This window comes from Neofelis nebulosa, chromosome 16 (assembly GCF_028018385.1).
Source record: "Neofelis nebulosa isolate mNeoNeb1 chromosome 16, mNeoNeb1.pri, whole genome shotgun sequence".
Taxonomy (NCBI): Eukaryota; Metazoa; Chordata; class Mammalia; order Carnivora; family Felidae; genus Neofelis; species Neofelis nebulosa.
Window position 1 is genome coordinate 39,324,105 of NC_080797.1, and position 21,002 is coordinate 39,345,106.

The window sequence follows — 21,002 nt, forward strand, 5'->3', positions numbered from 1 at the left end:
GCGCGGGGAGCGGGGCACGGGCAGAGAGAAAGGGAGACACAGAATCTGAAGCAGGCTCCCGGCTCTGAGCTGTCAGCACAGAGCCTGATGCAGGGCTCGAGCTCATGGACTGTGAGATCCTGACCTGAGCCGAAGTCGGACGCCTGACCGACTGAGCCGGATTTTATTTTTTAGTAATCTCCACACCCAACGTGGGGCTCAAACTCACAGCCCAGAGATCAAGAGTTGCTCGCTCCACTGACTGAGCCAGCCAGGTGCCCCTCATACCATCATACTTTTCCTACACCACTCCCTGACACAAAAATTTGGTCCCTTCGTGACTCACTGACACAAATAGACACACCTGCTTCATTTCTCACTCTTTGACTCACACCGTATGACCCCTTAAGATACATGCACTGATCCCTCCCTCACACCCATGTCTTCAAATTGAACTATTCATACCCTCAAATGCACACACACACACATACTCACTCCCATAGGTGCAAACACTGGCCCGAGACAAACCTTGTGACCACACTTACGCAGACACCCTCACTCCCTTATTTGGACCCATTTGTTCTCTCTTACAATTTTAGAGAAAGTATGTTGACCAGTAATGTGCTGGTAAATGTTTAACGAGCCCCTCTCCCGGCTGGGAGGGAGGAGCTCTGATTTATGGCACTTGTCAATTTCCACGGTGCACCCTGGCCATGGCCAATTTCAAGCTACCAATGATTCTACAACCTGCTCACAAAATTCCTGACAACTTAACGATGGCTCCCTGAAGCGCTCAGCCCCAGTATACGCTGTGTGCAGCCCATCACATTTGCCATCCCTTGCTTTCAGTGACTCACTGGCCTTAGCCGGAGCACGGGACTTCAGTTCTCTACCTCATGGAGGCAGTGTAGTGCATGGTTAACAGCTATTACGTTCTTATCTCAAAATGATGTCATGAGGCTTTAAGTGATGTTTGTAAGGTACCGAGCACAATGCCTGGCCCGTAATAAGAACACTGTACCAAGATTATTTTAAATCGCCCTTTCTGATTCCCTGACCCCCGGAGAACCCAAGACTCCGGAGACAGAGATCCAACTTCTCCCCAGGACAACCAGCTCTACCATAGAGAATCACTAAACTATATCCTCTGAGCAAAGGCATGCTCTGAATTGTGTGACACACATTCTCTCCGACCTCAAGGAGTTTAGGGGAGAGGAAATCTACAATATCGGAGTTGGAAGACAGTGCCTGGCAGCCCTCAGGCAAATTCAGTTCTCAAAAGCGTTTTGTTTGGTCGGCAGAAAGCGTGTCTCTTCCATTTTCACAGTCTCCATCCTTCCCATTGTCTTACAGCCTCCCCACTTTTCTCAATTATGCTACTGGCCCGGCCCTTCAGCCGATCCAGCTGGCCACTCCCTGATTTAAAACCAATACCCTTGTATTTCTAAATTGAGGTTTGGGTGGGTAAATGATAACAAAAGTTAACTTTTATTGACCATTTACTTTGTGCCAGGCATTATCTGAATTAATACCTCAACCCTAGGAGTTGGGTAGTTAGGAATCTTCTTTTTCACAGACAGGAAACAGGCCAAGAGTGAGGAACTAACGAACTTGCCAAGTCACGGACTGAGTAAGCGATTTGAATCTTTGAATCGAGGTGCGTTTGACTCTTGTCTCCTAAAATAGGACTAGATCGAGGGGAGAGAGGGCATTCCAGGTAAGATAACCCGAGTGAAAGGGGTGGGTAGACAGCCCTGTTTTCTGTGGACACCAGGCACTGGGGGGAAGGCGGTGGGCAGAGGGGGAAGGGGGGCTTTGAACACTGGAAGAGAAAGGTACTGACGTTTGGACAAACGGAGTTGGCCCCTTTCCTTTCCTACCACCATCATGCTGGGGTAAGCCTGAAATCCTGCAGTGGTCTTCCCTTCCGGCTTTCATCTCTATTCATCTCAATATATAGTCCTCACTCATGATTGTTTGGGAACGCTTCTAGATCTTCCAACCTGCCCCTGCTCAGAATCCTTCAGGACCTTGCCCTTGGTCTGAGGATAAACTCCAAAAGCTTCAGTATGACCTTTAAGACCCTGCCTCTGCCTACCCATCCAGCATCTGTTCCTGCTAATCTCCCATTGCCTGTTTTGCTTTGTGAGAACACTGGGGCGATATTTATTAAGGCTCACCTCGTCCCTTGGCCATTTTATCCTTGCAAGTTCACTCCGCTTGGACGTCACGTTCTCAAAGAGGCCCTTCCGGACCGCCCCCCCACTCTATCTAGATGAGGCTGCTCCATTCTTTCTCATAGCACCCTACTCTTTCTTCACATGGCTTAGGATGTTAGGTGATTATTAATGTGTGTGTGTGTGTGTGTGTGCGTGTGTGTGTGCGTGTGTGTGTATGTATGTTGAAGATTAAAGTCTGTCTCCATCACGGGACTGCAAATTCCTCAAGGGCAAGGACTGTGCTCATTTCCTTGGCTGCCGTATTCCCAGTGGTGACCACAGTCCCTGCCAATGTTAGCTTTCCAATAAGTGTTTGTAGACTAAAGAGATGAATTATGGGTGCCGGTGGGAGCCATAGCTCCTTTGCATTGGGCGGCACACACACACAGAAGACCATTCCCTGGTAGCGCTCGATAGACGTTGGAATAAGTTTCGACCATGGGCACAAGGATTCATTTCAGCTTAAACTTTATTGGTTTGGCCTCTTTCGGGGGCCCTGGGGTGCAGCTGAGGCCTGAGCAAGTGAAGGGCAGAGTCCGGACCTGAGCTGGGTTTGGTCTGAGTCACTGAAACCTGTGGAGAGTGGAAAGAGGAGGGGTAGTGGTTGGAGAGGGGGGTCATTATCCACTTAGAGTCGGCAAAGCAAATCCATCCTGGTGCTCAGCCATGGTTCAGCTGCTCCTACCTCCCAATTACCTTCTTAATTATAAGTCATCAAAGTAAGTCCAGAAAGCACCCACCTTCCTACGGAGAATTTCTCATACTCTTCTCCATTGTTCTGATCCCGCCCCCCTCCCCCTTTCCCTTCCTGCCCTCTACAGGAAGCCATCCCAGATTTGGTCCCCGGCTTGCCAGCATGGAAGCCTGAGATGTGTTTCGGTTTCCACGCCTCAGTGTTTGCATCTTGAAATGAGTGTCCTTTAGGTAGGCGGATCTCTTCACGGTGTTAGTCATCCCTTGCTTCTGGGACATAATAGATTAAAGGACTTCCTAGCCGGTGAGGTCGATTCAAGGACCACTGAGACCCACAGAGAGAGGAAACATGCCTCCAACTCTACCAGTGCCGTCACTGGGAAGGGGCCATGGGACAAGGGTACGGTGGGAAAGCCGAGAATAGGACGGGGTGGGCGGGGAGGTGAGCGCAGCCTGTCACCTGGACGCAGTGGAGACAGAAGTTCAAGAAGGGATAATAGCCGCCAACATCACTGAACTCCTATTCCTCACAGGTTGCTCTCGGCTCTCTCCCTGGATTATCTCGCTTAAACCTGACAACAGTCCCATGGAGTGGTCTGAATAAGCCTTGATTTTCGTGAAAACACGGAGATTCAGAGAGGCTTATGGGTTTGCTGGGGTGACGATCTGAACCCATGTGTGGCCCCGAAGCCCAAGCTTATGAGCGCTGTGTAAGATGCCCAAAGCCGCCGACCGCCGCCCCCACCTGAACCTGCAGATTTCCATCTGGTCCACCATCCAAGCCAGCAGCTCTCGAATCAGTAAAACCTTTAGCAGATCTTCATCACTGGGGTTCTTGGGTAGGGAGCTGCCAAGAAGAAAGCCTTCGGCGGGCTTGGCCATTTTTTTTTTTTTAGCCTCGGCCCCACCCGGAGTGAGTAAATAGAGGGCCCGGGACTCCAAGGGGCAGCGGGGGTGGGGGGGAGGGAGTCAACACAGCTGCTCTCTCTCTCTCTCATCTCAGCTTTCAAAGCTCCACCCCTGGTCTGCAGGCCAGGGGAATAGGGGGTCTTCAATACCGATGTCCCACCCACCCACCCAGAATGCCTTCCCCAAACCCGAGAGGTGATTTAGGACACATTCACTCTCTAGAATGATCCGAAGCTTCCTCAGCTTTCTCGGAGAGGGGGCAACTGATGTCAAGGGACTGGCTTTGGAAGGGTCCCCGTTCCTCAAACACGGCCTTCCTGAAGTTTGTCGGGGAGAAGCGGGGAAGCCAGATCCCTGAGGCCTCTGGCGCTGCCCCCTCTCCTTGCCTCTGTGACTCTGCATACTAGGTCATCAATCGTCGGGACTCTGGCCCCCAAACCCCTCCTTGGACCCCAGCCCCGATTTCTCCCAGGCTTCTCCCCTTAAGCTTGGGCTGGCCTCCGGGAACTCAGAGAAGACCCCTCTTTGAACTGAGAGTGGAAGGGGATGCTTATCTGGGGCCTTGCCCTGCTCCAGGGTCTGGGAGAGGGAACAATGAGGCCCTGCCCCCACTCCTTCCCTTGTGGGCTGACTCACCCCTGCTGCTCCCTCGCCGCCCCCTCCTTCCTGTTAGATTGATGGGCCAGCTCCAGGGCCCCGGCCTCCCTCTGGGTGATGTTGTGCTTCCAGCTGGTCAGGTAAAGATTAGGGGGTGGGAGACTCCAGATGTCCCCCAGTCCCCAAGCGCTCCGATCTTTGGGGACCTTAACCCAAGTCGCAGAGGGGACGTCTTTGTTCAGCCGCCCCACTGCCTGTCTTCAGCTGCCAGAGAAGAGCTTTTCGGCGTCTACCGTGCTGAGCAAACAGCGAGGGCAGGGGAAGGGACTTGGCCAAGAGGAGAAGAAGGACAAGGGCAGTGTATCCTATTTCCTAAGTCCGAAGTGACCACCACCAAATCGTCATTGTCAGCAGCTCAGCGATCTCTGTCTTAGTCCCCAGCCCAGTGGAGATCCTCTGTGAGCCCCCCCCAACCCCCCCCCACCCCCCGCCCGCCATCTTCCCTGATCCTTCTCCTTAGAAGAAGACCGGAAAATTGCCTTAGTCCCATGCCAGACTGGGCTATCGCCTGAGCCCTGGTCAGGGCCACCATATTGTCCAGCTCCCCATCGGTGCCTAAGGGAAAGGCACAGCCTGGAGTTGAAGTACAGGCCCACGTGGCACATGTGACGTCCGGTCTACACGAACGAAGGCACGGCCAGCCTGGGGCCAAGAGAGGGCAGGTGCATTGACTTACTCATTCTTCTTCCCCTTCTGGGCCAGCAGCCAGTTCACAAAGTCTTGTTGGCGGATCTTGTCCATAGCGATGCTGTAGTCACTGATGAAAGTCCCCTCGGCGTACCTGGGGCCTCGAGGTCGGGAGCCACTGACCCTAGTGTGGAGTCTGGGGGGGGGCAGGGAGGGGAGACGAGAGAGAAAGCAGGACACCGTGGGAGGGGCAGGGGGCGAGGGGGACTCACGATGCGGGGACAAACGATCGATCATCACTGACAGGAGGCTGATGTTTGAAAACAACCCTCCCCCCTTTCTTGGGAGTCAGTTTTTATGGAGACACCCTGTTGTCTAAGCATCAAGCCCCTGGGACTCTGTCCTCAGCCCAAGGGCCCACTGCATCCTTAGTGGGTGTGGCTGTCGCTTCTGGGCAGAGAGGGATCAGGGGTCCCCCTGATCTCAGGGGACTGATCTCAGGTCCCTCCTTTACTCCTCTTGCCTGGCCCAACCCCATTCAAGTCTTTGTTCTTGATCCATACCAACAGTAGTAAGCCCTCACGTAACGGCACTTACTCTGTTCCAGATCCTCTATAAGCCCTTTACTGCGTAAACTCATGTGACCCTGATAACACCCCTACAAGGTAGACACCATATTTTTAAAAACATTTTTTTTTAACGCTTATTCATTTTTTTGAGAGACAGAGAGAGACAGAGCATGAGTGAGGGAGGAGAAGAGACAGAGGGAGACACAGAATCCGAAGCAGGCTCCGGGCTCTGAACTGTCAGCACAGAGCCCGACGCGGGGCTCGAACTCACAGACCGTGAGATCGTGACCTGAGCCGAAGTCGGACGCTCAACCGACTGAGCCACCCAGGTGCCCCCAGACACCATATTTTTTTGTGTATTTATTTATTTTGAGAGGGAGAGAGAGAGAGAGAGAGGAAGAGAGAATCCCAAGCAGGTGCCAAGTGTGGAGCCTGATGCAGGGCTTGAACCCACGAACCATGAGATCACGGCCTGAGCCGCAGTCGGACATTTAATCCCCTGAGCCACCCAGGCGCCCCAGGTAGACGCTCTTTCTATCCCTTTTTGGGAACGAGGAAACCAAGGTGCAGCGAGATTGATGTAGCACACACAGAGCAAGGGGGCAGATCTAGGATCTACCCTCGGGCAGTCTGAGCCCAAGTTCCCAGCTTCTATGTGACGGCCCCTGTCCTCGTCCACATCTGACGTGGCTGATTTGTGGGGAAGACGGCTAGTCCTTGCCTCCGACAAGGCCCAGCTCTTTGCTCAGACAAGTCCCTCCTGGTCCTCCAGAGCACAGAGGCCCCGTGCTCCACGGGCTCAGAACATTCTGCCTTTCCTCGCGGTGCTCTCGGGGCAGACTGCAACTCGCCTAGGTGTTTCTTTGTCCCCCACCTTGGGCCTGTACGTTCCGCGAGGCTTTTGTGGACCACTCGGCACGTTTATGTCCTGTGGGTGGCGCCCAGGAAGCCTTCTCTACAGTTTGACCGAAGAATGAACACACGCGAACGCTGAAGGCTTTCGCTAGGAAGGGAGGCGCCGTCCTCTAGTTCAGACACTGAGCCACTGAGGAAGTCCTTCCAGAGATCTAACCGCAGTCTCTCTTGCGGCAATGGGAGCTCGGAATAAATACCCTCTGGTTCTGTCCTCACTCGGCGCACACACACTGCTGGCAGGTTGTCCCTCCAGTTCTTCCCCCTTGGCCTGGGATTCCTCCCTTTCTCATCCCCTCTGCCCCCTCAAAGCCAGAACCCGGCCATCCTCTGCGGCCTCCTCCCCTGCACCCCTACCTGGAGTGACCCTCCCCTTTCTCTGCCAGCACCGCGGCCAGGAGCAGGGACCCCAGCAGCAGATTGAAGATCTTCATGGCTCCCATCTTCCAAGGGTTATTTCCTGAGCGAAGAGACAAAAGGGGACCGGGATGAGGGAAGCACCGTGCTCAGGGACAGCCGGTGTGGCGGCCACGTCCCGCTGACGCCTCAGAGCGTTGTGCGGGTTCTGAAAGCTGGGGACACTGAGCTCTGGGGATCAGGGCTTTTCTGGGAGGCTGGAGCCGCGCCTTGGGGAGCGGCAGGGGCTCTCAGATCGGCCGTCACCTAAACCATCACAGAACCTCTTGCCCCGAGTGAAAGCCACCAGCAGGACCAGACTGTCTCATCCTCTCCTTCTCGAGCTTCACTGTTTCTACCCAGGGTCCCCCTGCAGGAAGACGAGCCCAGACATCTCTAGGTCTGGCTTGGGTTTCTCGGGGCTTGGGAGGAAGGTTCATTACTGCTTTTCACCCCTTTTCAAGACGCCCCCCACCCCCGGATGAAATGGGGTCAGTCCTGCTGCGCCCTCCTGCCTTGGCCACCTGGGTGTTACAGGAATCCTGAGAACCGCCGCCTTATTTCTCATGTAGAGGAAAAGAAAGAGAGGTGCAGGGGTGACGGTGCTGAGCATTAATGGGTGCCAAGATCCACTGCCCCTCCAGTATCCCGTCCGTTCCCTGTCCCAGCTGCTCTCTTACCTGGCTTCCTTTCCAGCTCTTCCTTAGATCGAGGACAGGGCAGGGATTTCTTCCTCCCACCTTCTGGACCTTTGGAGCCTCTCTCAAGAGAGTCGGCGGTAGCTCCTTTATATCCAGGCATCGCACACCTGCTGATTAGCCTAAAAGCATCTTATCTCAAAAAATTAAGTCCGCAGCTCCTGCCACATTAAGTCCATTTTACGCGTAATAAAGTTGCCCTTTCCACCTGAACTGTGCTAATCGATGATTAACATTTGGGTATCTCCAGCTGCCTCAGAAGGCAGGCTACCTTAAGGGTCCCCTTTCTTCTCCCCCTGCCCCCACTTCTGGGCACGGGGCCCTGTATTCTTCCCGCCCCACTTCCTTTACAGGTGCTCTCAGAAAGGATGCCCTGGGTGAGGGCACACTTGAGTAGAGTGGCATTGCCTGGGGTAGGACCGCTCCCACAAGCCACAGGCCGCCCCTGGATCAGAGAGAGCGGGGCACAGTCCTTTGAACCCCAGCCCTGGATAGTGCCTCACAGCTTTGGCAGTGAAGCAATGTCCCCGCTGCGAAATCTAGGGGGATATCCCAGCTGGCTGGGGGAAAGGGCTGGAGAGTGAGACCGTTGAGGGAACACGAAGAATGGGGGGTTCCTGGGGTAGCTGGGAACCACAAACTTACAGCCAAGCTGCCTTCCTCCGTAGGGGCAGGGTAGAGGCGGGGGGTGGGGTGGGGAAAGAGGTACATTTACCCCTTGGGAACTCGAGGGAAGGCGGGCAGCTACAATTCTATCTGTAAAGATTTATTGAGGCGCCCGGGTGGCTCAGTTGGTTAAGCGTCCAACTCCCGATTTCGACTCAGATCATGATTTCACGGTCCGTGAGTTGGAGCCCCTCACGGGGCTCTACGCTGACAGCGTGGAGCCTGCTTGGGATTCTCTCTCTCCCTCTCCCTCCCCATCCTGCCCCTCTCCCCCTGCTCACATACTCTTTCTCTCTAAAATATAAAATAAATCCTAAAAAAAAAAAAAAAGTTATGAGACCCAAGCCTCTCTCCTCAAATGCCCTATACAAGAGAAGTCTGTGGTTCTGTCTCTGCCATCAGACTGGGGGATCTGAGGGTATGCTGTCCCTGTCAGGCTGGAGGGCTCACCAGGGCACGGCTTTGTCTCCCTGATCAGACTTGGGGTGGGGGGAGGCTCTCTGAGATCAGGAGTGTGAACCAAAGGCTACCTGTTCCCCATCCCACAGAAGCTTCCGGAGTGAGGCTAAGGGTCATCCTGAAGGAGCTGCCTCTGACTCTCTCCAAGCACTAAGCACATGGCTCTGTCTTCAGGGCTCAGGCTCGAAGGGCCAGGGCAGACACTGCATTTGGGGCAGACCCCCAAGGCCTCCTTCCTAGGCTCTTCCTTCTCTGCTCGTCGTGGTACTTTGAACCCCAAACAACCAAGCTCATGCCCTGCCTATTAGCTCCAGGCTCGGCTGATAAAGGCCACTTTCCTTTCCAGGTAAACTGTGCAGCCGGGAAGCAGCTCCAGCGTGAACTTAAGTGCTTGTGTGGGACGAGGGGACTAGGGGAGCAACTCGTCTCTGCTCCCTAGAAACCTCGCCCACCCGCCGCCTATGTTTCACCGTCGAGAAGAACTTCTCTCCCGGCAAGCTCTACAAATTCCATCTCCCGGCTCTCAATGGGGAGAGATTAGGCATCATTTCAGATCTGGCCTCCAGAGGGGATGTGGGGGTGCTTGTGATCCTGTTTCCTGTTGAGCAACAGTTAATGGGCTCGCTCGGAAGGGTTTGTGTCAAAACCTGGGCACCCCTGCCTGGAGGCACAAGGTATCCAGGAAGGGTGAACATCATGCCCTGGGACCCCTAGGTCTAATGCCCAACAAGACTTGAGGAGGGTTCTGGGATGGGTCCTGGCAGCCCTAAGTCCCTGCCTGGTGCTCTGGGGATTTGTTTGGGGGCCAGGCTCCTCCGAAGGCCAGTTGTGCCTCAAACCCGCATGTCACCCCGTCTTGGAGGGGACCTCTCTGCAGTCCCCCAACCTGTTTCCCTTTGATCTTTGGCTCTCAGGCAGTGGACAGTCTAGAGAGAATGTGCCCTGGGCCCTGGGGGAGGAAGGAATGTAGGGAGGGCCAGAGGAGGAGATCAGAGAAGATGCCAGATGTCCAGGGAGACCCCCAGCCCCCAACCCAGGGCATATTGGGAGGCTGGAGAACGGAAAAGATGGCCTTCCGCGTTTCCGGGGATCAGAGCCTGCTGATCTTGATCAAAATAGTTCAGTCAATCCTCTGCAACCCCACCAGCCCGTCCACGCACGATAAGTGCCCGAGGGTGCAGATTCCAGCACAGTGCAGCCGTGGGGACAGGGAGGGGGACCCTGGACGTGGCAGACCCTCAGTCCACTGGGGAAACTTTCCAGGATGTGGGGGGTCAGAGAGGTCACAGGGGACGGGAAGGCAGGAGGAAGCCCGGATACAAAGGCCAATGGCCCAGACAGGTGGAGAGCGGGTACACACTCTCTCTCTGTCTCTGAGAGTGTGTATGTTTTGGGGGGGGGGGATCCTAAGGACTCACAGAAGCCAGGGAATCAGCACAGGAAGGGATAATGGCATTATTGTCACAAGAGAACCCAGGGTCCTGCTCCCCAGAGCCTCCTGATTCTGGATTGAGGCCCCAGGATGAGAACCCGAGCAGCAGAGAGGCTTTGGGGGTTGCCGGCTCTTCCAGCAAGAAAAACTGGAAGGTGGTGACTCACCCCCGCCCCCCAACCCTCCAACCCCCCCACAGCCCAAGGGCCACAGCGGACATTCCAGGCCCAGCACCACAGCCAGGCCAGGGTGACTCAGAGGGCTGGTTGTAGCCTCCCTGCCAGGGACTCCGGCTCAGAGGTCGACTCGGGCTTCAAGCCCATCGGCTGACTCAGAAAGCAGATATCCCTCTCTGATCTCTCTTACACCAGGTGGCAGATTTATACTTCCTCTCCTGCAGAGGAGACAGAGACGCAAGCTTTGCCGAGCCATCTGCTCTGCGCCAGTTCCTAGAAGGATCACCCCCCAGCTTGCCTCCCCAGTCACATCTCGAGCGCGGTTGTGGGCCCAAACATTTCTGCGCACGCCAGCCCGGGTACCACTCCGGTCAAGATAGGTCCTTTGCCGGAGGATTCTTCGAGAAAGAAGATACTTGGTCCAGGAGCTCGTAACACCCTGGCATGATGACAGATAGGTTAACCACCCTTACGGCGGTGAGCGTTTTTTAATGGATTAAAATTGTCCGGTCACTATGCCATACACCCCAGACCAATATCTGAACTAGACTTTGATGAAAATAAATAAATAAAGGGGCGCCTGGGTGGCTCCGTCGGTCAGGCCTCTGACTCTCTTGACTTCGGCTCGGGTCGTGATCTCAGGGTGCGTGAGTTCAAGCCCCGCGTCCGGCTCCGCCCTGCCCTCGCGGAGCCTGCTTGGGATTCTCTTGTCTCCCTCTCTCTCCGCCCCTCCCCTGCTCATGCTCTCTCTCAAAATAGATAACTGAACTTTAAATAAATAAAATAAAACTCTTCGTTAAAAACAGGGAATGTACTACCCACCACCTCTCTTGGCCAGCTGCTATAAGGAATCCGTTTGGAAGTCCTTCTCAATGCCGACCCCAATCCCTCTTGCTGTTTTCAAAGGCTCTCTTTTGTCTGCCTTGGTCAAGAAAAGGGCTCAGCCCTTAAGTAGTCACAGCCTAATCAGTGGGAGGAGAGCTGCGGCGGCGAAGAGGCAGAACTGGGGGTGGGGGGTGGGGGGGACACAAGGCTCTCCCCCCCCCCCCACCGCCCCCAGGAAGAGAGGGAAAAGCTGGAGGTGTTTTTAGGATGAAAAGCCAAAGGGCTGGGCCTCCCAGAGAAAGCTGCATTCCTGACCCTTTCTCTGCCCCAGGTGGGAGCACATTCCAGGGGGGAGGGAGGTGAGGGGGTGAGAAGAGAGGGCCTGCCCTTCGTTTTCCCTGCAGGGGGACAACTTCCAGGGTCCCTAGCGAGTTCCCCCCCTCCCCCCCCCACACACACCCATTCCTGGGCTAGGCGAGGGGCGAGCCGTCTATAACCTCAGCCACCAACCAATCACACCCTTCTTTAAGTAGATTAGGGAGTAGCCTGTGGGGCGGAAAGGGGGCATTCCAGCCACCCGCCCCTCCCCAGGTGAGGTCTGGCTTTGGGCAAAGCCCTTATCCGCGTTGAGCTTTCGTCTGCCCATCTTGGAACTGGAGATAAGACGGGAGAATCCAGGAGCGCCTGGCTGGTTCAGCAGGGTTGATCTCAGGGTGGTGAGTTCAAGCCCCACAGTGGGGCATAGAGCCTCCTTCAAAAGCACACGAACAGCCGCCGCCCCCCCCCCCAAACAAAAACAGAATCGGTCCTCCCTACCCCGTGGGCAAGTGTGGCATTGATGTCTGGTTCGCCTGAAGGCATCCTGCCAGTGTTGGCAGCTGGCATTCTCTGGAAAGATCTCCTCCACCTCACTCTAATGGCGAGAATTCAGTAGGACGGAATAACAAATCCAGGCCGACTCGGCCCTTCGCCTGGCGCAGGGAAGGTTCATGACATCCGCCTGTTAGGGGTGAGGGCTGTGGAGACAGACCCGCCTAGGCTAGCAGCAGGGTGGTTTAGAGCAACTAAATCAAAGGTGCTTCGGATCAGCTTTCTGGAAAATGGGGAATGTCATGATTCCTGCCTCAGAGAATTGATTTGGGAAACATGTCTACTGAGCAGATACATTGTGTTACCTTGTATGCTGATACATTCCTGATCTTTTGCAGGGGAACAAATTACTCCAAACCTTAGCAGTTTATTTTTTATTTTTATTTATTTATGTATCTATGTATTTATTTTGAGAGAGAGAGAAAGAGAGAGAGAGAGAGAGAGAGAGAGAGAGACTGAGCACGGGTCCGGGAGGGGCCGAGAGAGAGGGAGACACAGAATCCGAAGCAGGCTCCAGGCTCCGGGCTGACAGCCCGACGTGGGGTTGGAACCCACGGACCGTGAGATCGTGACCAGCCGAAGTCGGACACTTGAACGACTGAGTCACTCAGGTGCCCCTAAAGATTTTATTTTTATTTTTTTTTCAACGTTTTTTATTTATTTTTGGGACAGAGAGAGACAGAGCATGAACGGGGGAGGGGCAGAGAGAGAGGGAGACACAGAATCGGAAGCAGGCTCTAGGCTCCGAGCCATCAGCCCAGAGCCTGACGCGGGGCTCGAACTCACGGACCGCGAGATCGTGACCTGGCTGAAGTCGGACGCTTAACCGACTGCGCCACCCAGGCGCCCCTAAAGATTTTATTTTTAAGCAGTCTCTACACCCAACCTGGGGCTCAAACTCAACAACCCTGAGATCAAGAGTCTCACGCTCCACCCACTCAGCCAGCCAGGCGCCCCCAAACTTTAACAGTTCAAAGCCACAGACCGTTGACCTCTCACCGTTTCTGAGGATCAGGACTCTGGCGGTGGCTTAGTTGGGTGGTTCTAGCTGAGGGTCTTTCATAAAGTTGAGGTCAGCTGTCAGTCGAGTCGCTGACACCCCCAGAACCCTGGGGCCGTAGATCACCTTCCAACACCTTCCAAGCTTGTTGCAGCGACTGTAGACGGAAGGCTTCAGCGCCTCCCCGTGTGGACCTCTCTGCGCTTCTTCCCCCAGAGCAAAGTCACGCACTTAAAATGACAGCCTAGGTGAAACTCACAAATGACATGCCATCCCACCAGCTTTACGCTATTGGTCACAGAGACCAACCAGATTCACGAAGCATTTCTTTTCATGGCCGTAAACTCTGGCCATTTCATATCTACTTATGCTCATCTCAGTCCCCTTCCCTCTGCAAGAGTGAGAACTGAGATGATTTTGCATCCTGAAGACAGGCAAAGCAAGTAATTTCGCTGATATTCCACAAAGATCCAGCAGAGTACAGACATCAAAATGAGTTGGATTCCAAGCCTGTACTTGCTTTTTAGGCAGAAAATACTGCTTGGGACATACTTACACACACACACACACACACACACACACACACACACAAAAGTGGTTTCTTGTTGTTTTTAATTTTTTTAATGTTTATTTATTATTTATTTTTGAAAGAGAGCAAGCAGGGGAGGGGCAGAGAGAGGGAGACAGAATCCCAAGCAGCCTCCAGGCTCTGCGCTGTCAGCACAGAGCCCGATGCGGGGCTTGAACCGTGAGATCACGACCTGAGCCAAAACCAAGAGTGAGACGCTTGACCAACTGAGCCACCCGCGCACCCCACCTAAAATAAGTTTTTAAATTGTTGTTTATCTGAAATTCAGATTTGGGGAGCTTGAGTGGCTCATAGGGTTGAGCCTCCGACTCTTGATTTCAGCTCAGATCATGATCCCAGGGTCACGGGATTGAGTCCGATGTTGGGCTTTGCACTGAGCATGGAGACTAAGATTCTGTCTCTCCCTTTGCCCCTCTCCTCCACTTGCACTCTCTCTCTCTCTCTCAGATATATTTTCTACAAAACTTAACTGCACATCCTGCCCTGTTATTTGCCAAATCTGGCACCCTGGCCTGGAAAGCTTTTTAAAACCCCAGTACCTCGGGGTGCCTGGCTGGCTGAGTTCATAGGGTATGCGACTCTTGATCTCAGGGCTGTGAGTTCGAGCCCCATGTTGGGTGTGGTGCCTACTTAAAAGAAAAAAAAAAAAAATCCCAATGCCTCAGCGCCATTCCCAAAGACTCTGATGTAATGACCCTGGAGATTTTTTTTAAAGCTTTTATTTTGAAATAATTTAAAACCGGGGCTCAGTTAGTTGAGTGTCCCACTCTTGGTTTTGGCTCAGGTCACGGTCCCAGGGTTGTGGGATTGAGCCCCAGTCGGGCTCTGTGCTGGAAGTTGCAAAAATAATACAGACAACTCCAATATACCCACAGATTCATCCACTTTTAGCAATTTGCCACTTTTGTGGTATCATTCCATTATTTTTCTTCTGAACGTGTGAACATAGGTTATACATGTCATGTTCCTTTACCACTTAATAATTCCACGTGTATTTCCTAAGAACAAGGATATTCGCACACATAACCGCAATAAGTAAATCATGAGATTCAACAAGTTTAACATTGGTTTAAAGCATATAGTCCATATTGCAATTTTTTCAATTGTCCCAATAGTGTCTTCTGGGGTATTTTATTTTCCCTTCGTTGTCAGATTCACCCCAGGATCATGTATCGCATTTCATTGTCATGTCTCTTTATTTTCCTTCAATTTCTCAGCCTTTCTTTGTCTTTCATGATACTGACATTTCTGAGAGTACAAATTCGTTGTGTTATTGAACGTTTCTTAATTTGGCTTTGTCTGATCTCTCTTCCAGATGAAATTCGGGTTATGCATGGTGGTCAGCATACTATACAATTTAAAGTGTGTCCTTTTGGGGTGTCTGGGTGGCTCAGTCAGTTAAGCAACCGACTCTTGGTGTCCGCTCAGGTCATGATGTCAACGATTTGTGAGTTCGAGCCCCGCATCAGGCTCTGTGGTGACAGTGTGGGATCCCTGCTTGGGATTCTCTCTCCCTCTCTCTCTCTGCCCCTTCCCCACTTGCTCTCATCTGTCTCTCAAAAACAAACAAATGAACATAAAAAAATTTTAAAGCGTGTCCTTGCTAAGGGATTGCACTTAGAGGATCAAGATGTCTACCTGCCCATGAGTGATGGAGATTTTCACGCTGTATAGTTACGATTTTCCTCTTTTAAAAGAAATTTTTTTAAATGTTTATTTATTTTTGAGAGAGAGAGAGAGAGAGAGAGAGAGACAGAGTGTGAGCAGGAGAGGGGCAGAGAAGAGACACAGAATCTGAAGCAGGTTCCAGGCTGTCAGCACAGAGCCTGACACGGGGCTCAAACTCACAAGCCGTGAGATCATGACCTGAGCTGAAGTCAGGCATGTAACCGATTGAGCCACCCAGGCGCCCCTCTATTTTCCTCTTTATAACTAATAAGGAATCTAATATCTCCTTCCTCATTAGACTTTCCCCACCCTCAGATTTATTTAACAACCATTGATGATTCTTGCTTGAACCCATTCTCACGATGATGATGAAAAATGCTCATTTTCCAATTCGCCCCAGTGCTATCCAGGTATAACTGACACATAATTAACTGCATATATTTAATTTAAAGTGCACAGGGGCGCCTGGGTGGCTCAGTCGGTTGAGCGTCCGACTTCAGCCCAGGTCATGATCTCGCGGTCCGTGGGTTCGAGCCCCGCATCGGGCTCTGTGCTGACAGCTCAGAGCCCGGAGCCTGTTTCAGATTCTGTGTCTCCCTCTCTCTCTGACCCTCCCCTGTTCATGCTCTGTCTCTTTCTGTCTCAGAAATAAATAAACATTAAAAATAAATAAATAAATAAAGTGCACAGTGTGAGGGGTGCCTGGCTGGCTTCGTCAGTGGAGCATGTGAGTCTTGATCTCGCAGTTGTGAGTTCAAGCCCCATGTTGAACGTATAGATTAATTAAAAATAAAAAATCTTGGAGTGCCTGGGTGGCTCGGTCAGGTAACCGCCCAACTCCTGATTTTAGCGAGGTCATGATCTCACGGTTTGTGAGATTGAGCCCGAGTTGGGCTCCTAGATATCAGCACAGAGCCTGCTTAGGATTCTCTCCCTTCCTCTCTGCCCCTCCCCTGCTCTCTCGCTCACGCTTGCACACACACTCTTGCTCTGTCTCTCAAAATGAACACGTAAACTTTAAGAAAGAAAAAGAAAAAACCTAGAAAAACCAAGGGGCACAATTTGACGTTTTGAAATACATCTTCTCCCGTTAAATTGTCACTACAGTTAAAGTAATAAACACCAGGGCGCCTGGCTGGCTCAGTTGGAAGGGAATGCCACACTCAATCTCCGGGTTGTGAGTTTGAGCCCCACATTGGGTGTAGTGAACATACCTATCACCCCCCCACCCCCCAATTTCCTTGAACTCTCTCTCTCGTGCTCACCCCTCTTCCAACCGCTGATCCGCTTTCTGTCGCTATAGATTAGTTTGCATCTCCTAAAACTTTGTACAAATGGAATTATATAGTATGTATTCTTTTTTCATCTGGCTCCTTTCATTCAGCGTACTTATTTTGAGATGTAATTGAAGGACGATCAGTTGTCTGTTCTTTTTTTATTGCTGAGTAATATTCTTCCGTCATATGGATAGATCACAGTTTATCCATTCACCTGTTGATGGACATTTACGTTGTTTCAAGTTTTGGGCTATTACAAATAAAGCTGCTGTGAATATCTGTGGCCAAGTTGTTATGTGGATAGATGCTTTCTTTTTTTCTTCGGTGAATACCAAGGATTGGGGTTGTGTTGAACTTTTTTTTTTTTTTTTTTTTAACGTTTATTTATTTTTGAGACAGAGGGAGACAGAGCATGAACGGGGAAGGGTCAGAGAGAGGGAGTCACAGAATCTGAAACAGGCTCCAGGCTCTGAGCTGTCAGCACAGAGCCCGACGCAGGGCTCGAACTCACGGACCGCAAGACCATGACCTGAGCCAAAGTCGGATGCTTAACCGACTGAGCCACCCAGGCGCCCCGTGTTGAACTTTTTAAGAATCTGCCTTCTCTGCCCCTCCCCTGCTCGTGCTCTGTCTCTCTCTCTCTCTCAAAGATAAATAAACATTTAAAAAGAAAGGAAGAATGGAAGGAAGGAAGGAAGGAAGGAAGGAAGGAAGGAAGGAAGGAAGAAAGAGAAAGAAAGAAAGAAAGAAAGAAAGAAAGAAAGAAAGAGAAAGAAGAAAGAAAGAAAGAAAGAAAGAGAAGGAAAGAAACTGACAAACTGTTTTCCTGAAGTGATTGTTACATGTTTCATTTCCATCAGCTGTAAGAAAGCTCTGGTTTCTCTGCAATCTTGCCAAAAGTAGATACAGTGAGGCTTTTTAATTTGAGCCATTCTCATCGGTACGTAGCGGTATCTCTGTGATTTTAACTTGCGCTGCTCTAATGATGTTGTCTTTTCATGGGCTTATCTGCCACCTGTACCTCTTCTTTGGTGAAATGTCTGTTCAATTTTTTCTCCCATTCTGGGGGTAGAGGGTTGTTTGTGTTCTTGTTATTGCGTTTTGAGAGTTCTTTGTGTATTTTGGGTACAAGTCCTTTGTGAGATACATGATTTATAAATTTTTCCTCCCAGTCTGTGGCTGTTCTTTTCACTGCCTTAAGAGTTACCTTCTAGAGGGGCGGCTGGGGGGCTCAGTCGGTGAAGCGTCCGACTTCGGCTCAGGTCGTGATCTCACAGTCTGTGAGTTCGAGCCCCGCGTCGGGCTCTGTGCGGACAGCTCGGAGCCTGGAGCCTGCTTCAGATTCTGGGTCTCCCTCTCTCTCTCTCTCTGCCCTCTCCCGCTGTCTCTCTCTGTCTCTCAAAAATAAATAAACATTAAAAAAAAAAAAAAAGAGTTACCTTCTAGAGCCAAGAGGGTTTTTTTTTTCTTTCTTTCTTTTTGAAATTTTGATGAAGTCCAATTTATCGATTTGGCTTTTTATGAAGTTTGGTTTTGGTGGCATATCTAAGATATCTTCGCCTAACTCAAGGTCACAAAGGTTTTCTCCTAGAAGCCTTATAGCTTTTGGTTTTATGGTTGACCTACATGATTACATTTAAGTGTATGATTGAGTTAATTTCTGTATATAGGATGGGATGTGGAAGGAAGTTTTTTAGGGGGGACATGTCGTGAGATCATCACCTGAGTCAAAGTCAGATGCTTAGCCTCTATTTTATTTTTTTAATTAAGGAATGTTAGCGGGGTGCCTGGGTGGCTCAGTCGGTTAAACGCCCGACTTCGGCTCGGGTGATGATCTCACGGTTTGTGAGTTCGAGCCCCGCGTCGGGCTCTGTGTTGACAGCTCGGAGCCTGGAGCCTGCTTCTGATTCTGTGTTACCCCCCCCCCTCTCTGCCCCTCCCCTGCTAGTGTTTTGTCTCTCCAAAACAAATAACATTAAAAATTTTAAAATATATACACTAACAAACAAAAATGTTTAAACAATCAAAAATATTTTATTTTTAAGTCATCTTGACACCTCATGTGGGGCTCGAATTTACAACCCTGAGATCAAGGGTTGCATGCTCCACAGACTGAGCCAGCCAGGCGCCCCATGCACTAGCATTTTGAAACGCTGCACTGGTGTAGGAGCAAAGACTCGGGGGTCTAAGACACTGAGGTTGGAATCCTGTTTTTGCTGCCTGTCTGTGGCACAACTGACCTATAGAGTAAAAGCCATGAAGTTACCCACCTCGGGCGTTCCCCACGTTTTGCAATGTCCTCTCCCTGTTCTCGTCTCTTCTGCTCTTCTCCTGGAGCTGAAAGCTGGTCCTGAGGAATGTTTCTCTCTCGAAGCCCAGCCTCCCCAGATCCAGGATCTAAGAAGGAAGGAAGGAAAGGGCGATGGGCACAGTGGTATCCATAAACTATTTTCAGTCAGTTAGGGCATCTAAATCAGACATTTGCTCCCGGCAAGGCTGTATGGACAAAGTCCAGTTCCAAGTCCCTTTACTTTTGGTGGGAAGAGTGTAACTTCTCGCCACGTGTGTAGAAGTTCTGCTTAGCCGCTCAGTACGAGAACAATCTATTACCACCTGATCAATGGAATTTGTTGATAGGCAACATTTTTTCAAAAGCATTGGGCTCATGGAAAACTAACAAAGGAGATCTTAGTTGGTGAAAATAATGGAAACCACTCACTTAGACAAAGGAAACAACATGGATCCTGCCCTGAGGTTTCCAGTGCGTCGAAGGACATGATCTCACAACGAGAAACTCCCAGACCGATGCGGAAGAATTGGGCTTCGTCCTTCGAGGTGTCCGGTGAGTGCACACGAAAACAAAAATATTCATGCCCGGGAGTTAAAAGGAGTGATGTGTCTGTAAGAACTGGGACGGACCGGGCAGGTGTGAATTGGGGTGCTTGTACCATCTCAGTTTATTAGGAATGCATGTATAATTAATCAGACCTTTAGCTAAAGTCAAGCCACATCCGCGATTGATCAGGGTGAGTGGCAGTTAACCCTCAACCTTGGTTACTAATGGAAGGAGAATTTCTGGCTGCATCCAACCTGGAAACAGCAGATGAACCCAAACTATCCCGTTTGGTTTGTAAAGGTATTTTGGGGTGATTCACTTGAGCATCCATTTGCCTTTTTTTTTTAAGTTTGTTATAAAAATATAATAGCCTAGAAATCTTGAAAAATATAGCAGAGTCGAGAGAGAGAAACAGGGAGGGAGAAAGAGAGGGAGAGAGAAACAAAGACAGGAATAGAAAGAAATCCACTAATCTCAAAACCAGAGACTTACTATCAACACGGGTTTCCAGACTTTTTATTATTTCAATGGATTTTGGTTTCTTTCTTTCTTTCTTTCCTTTCTTTCTTTCCTTTCTTCTTCTCTTGCTTTTCTTGCTTTCTAGCTTTCTTCCCTCTCTCCCTTTCTTTTCTCTTTCTTTTCTTGCTTTCTAGCTTTCTCTCTCTCCCTTTCCTTCCTTCCTTTTTTTTTTTTCTTTTTTTTTTCTTTTTTCACTGCAAAAACCTTTATTGTTTCCATTTGGTCCAAGGCTTGGGAGAGGGCTCCAGGGTGGTTTAAAAGCTGCCTGGTGATTGCAGGTCTCTTTCTTTTCTTTAAAGTTTAACCTCTTCTGGACGCATCCCTAAATAACACGTTGTTAGTTTTGCATAGTTTTGAACTTCTATAAATGGAGCCATGCTGTGCATGTTCATCAGTCTCCAGGTTTTTGTTTTTGTTTGTTGGTTGGTCAGAATTGGGAAGTTCACCCCCGTTGCAGAAGTTCCTTCACTGTTATTGGCCCCAAATTCCATTGTTCGACTATACTGTTTTGCTTATCCATTCTCCTGTAGATGCACATTTGTAGGATTTCTAGGTTTTAGTATTATAAACAATGCTGCTATGAATATTCTGGTGCACATCTCTGTGTAGCCACGTGCAAGAGTTTCTGTAAGGTGATTTCTCGTCTTTTATGTTCATGTAGCTTTCATCATTGTTATTAAGATGGTTCCAATCATACAGACTATATGAGAACAAATGCTAAATTGTGTGATACGCATTTTTTAAAATAACCTTCACCCAAGTTTTCTAAACCCCTTTTGGACACGATTTTTAATGGCTACATCATATTTTACCATCTGGCTAGGTTGGAAGTTGTTCGAAGATCTCCCTATTTGTAAGCATTTATATTGCTAACAGTTTTTTGTTTGTTTGTTTTTTCCTTGACAGTGGCAAATAACATATTTGTTCAGGGTTTTGTTTTTTTCTTTTTAATTTTGAAAGGCTTAAAATTTTTTGCCTTTAAAAGTCATAGTAAAATATACATAACAAAATTTATAACTTTAGCCA

General features: G+C 50.4%; 1 protein-coding gene across 1 annotated transcript; it reads right to left on the minus strand.

Annotated features, from left to right (window-relative positions):
- Positions 1-2,655: 2,655 nt before the first annotated feature.
- GIP (gastric inhibitory polypeptide) lies at positions 2,656-7,757 on the minus strand. Its single transcript, XM_058703359.1, has 6 exons — positions 7,642-7,757; positions 6,923-7,025; positions 5,134-5,280; positions 4,437-4,529; positions 3,637-3,738; positions 2,656-2,771 (listed from the first exon to the last, which is right to left on the minus strand). The coding sequence occupies exons 2-6, from the start codon at positions 7,006-7,008 to the stop codon at positions 2,762-2,764; spliced, it is 438 nt and encodes a 145-aa protein (XP_058559342.1). The 5' UTR covers positions 7,009-7,025; positions 7,642-7,757; the 3' UTR covers positions 2,656-2,761.
- Positions 7,758-21,002: the final 13,245 nt, after the last annotated feature.

What these genes read in the sequence shown, in the direction of transcription:
- GIP (XM_058703359.1), bottom strand. Translation starts at nt 7,008, where the DNA reads ATGGGAGCCATGAAGATCTTCAATCTGCTGCTGGGGTCCCTGCTCCTG. An exon ending in CAGAAGGGGAAGAAGAATGA is followed by an intron (nt 4,530 to 5,133) that starts GTAAGTCAATGC and finishes TTACCTGACCAG; the next exon opens with CTGGAAGCACAACATCACCC. An exon ending in GCGGCGAGGGAGCAGCAGGG is followed by an intron (nt 3,739 to 4,436) that starts GTGAGTCAGCCC and finishes TCTTCTTGGCAG; the next exon opens with CTCCCTACCCAAGAACCCCA.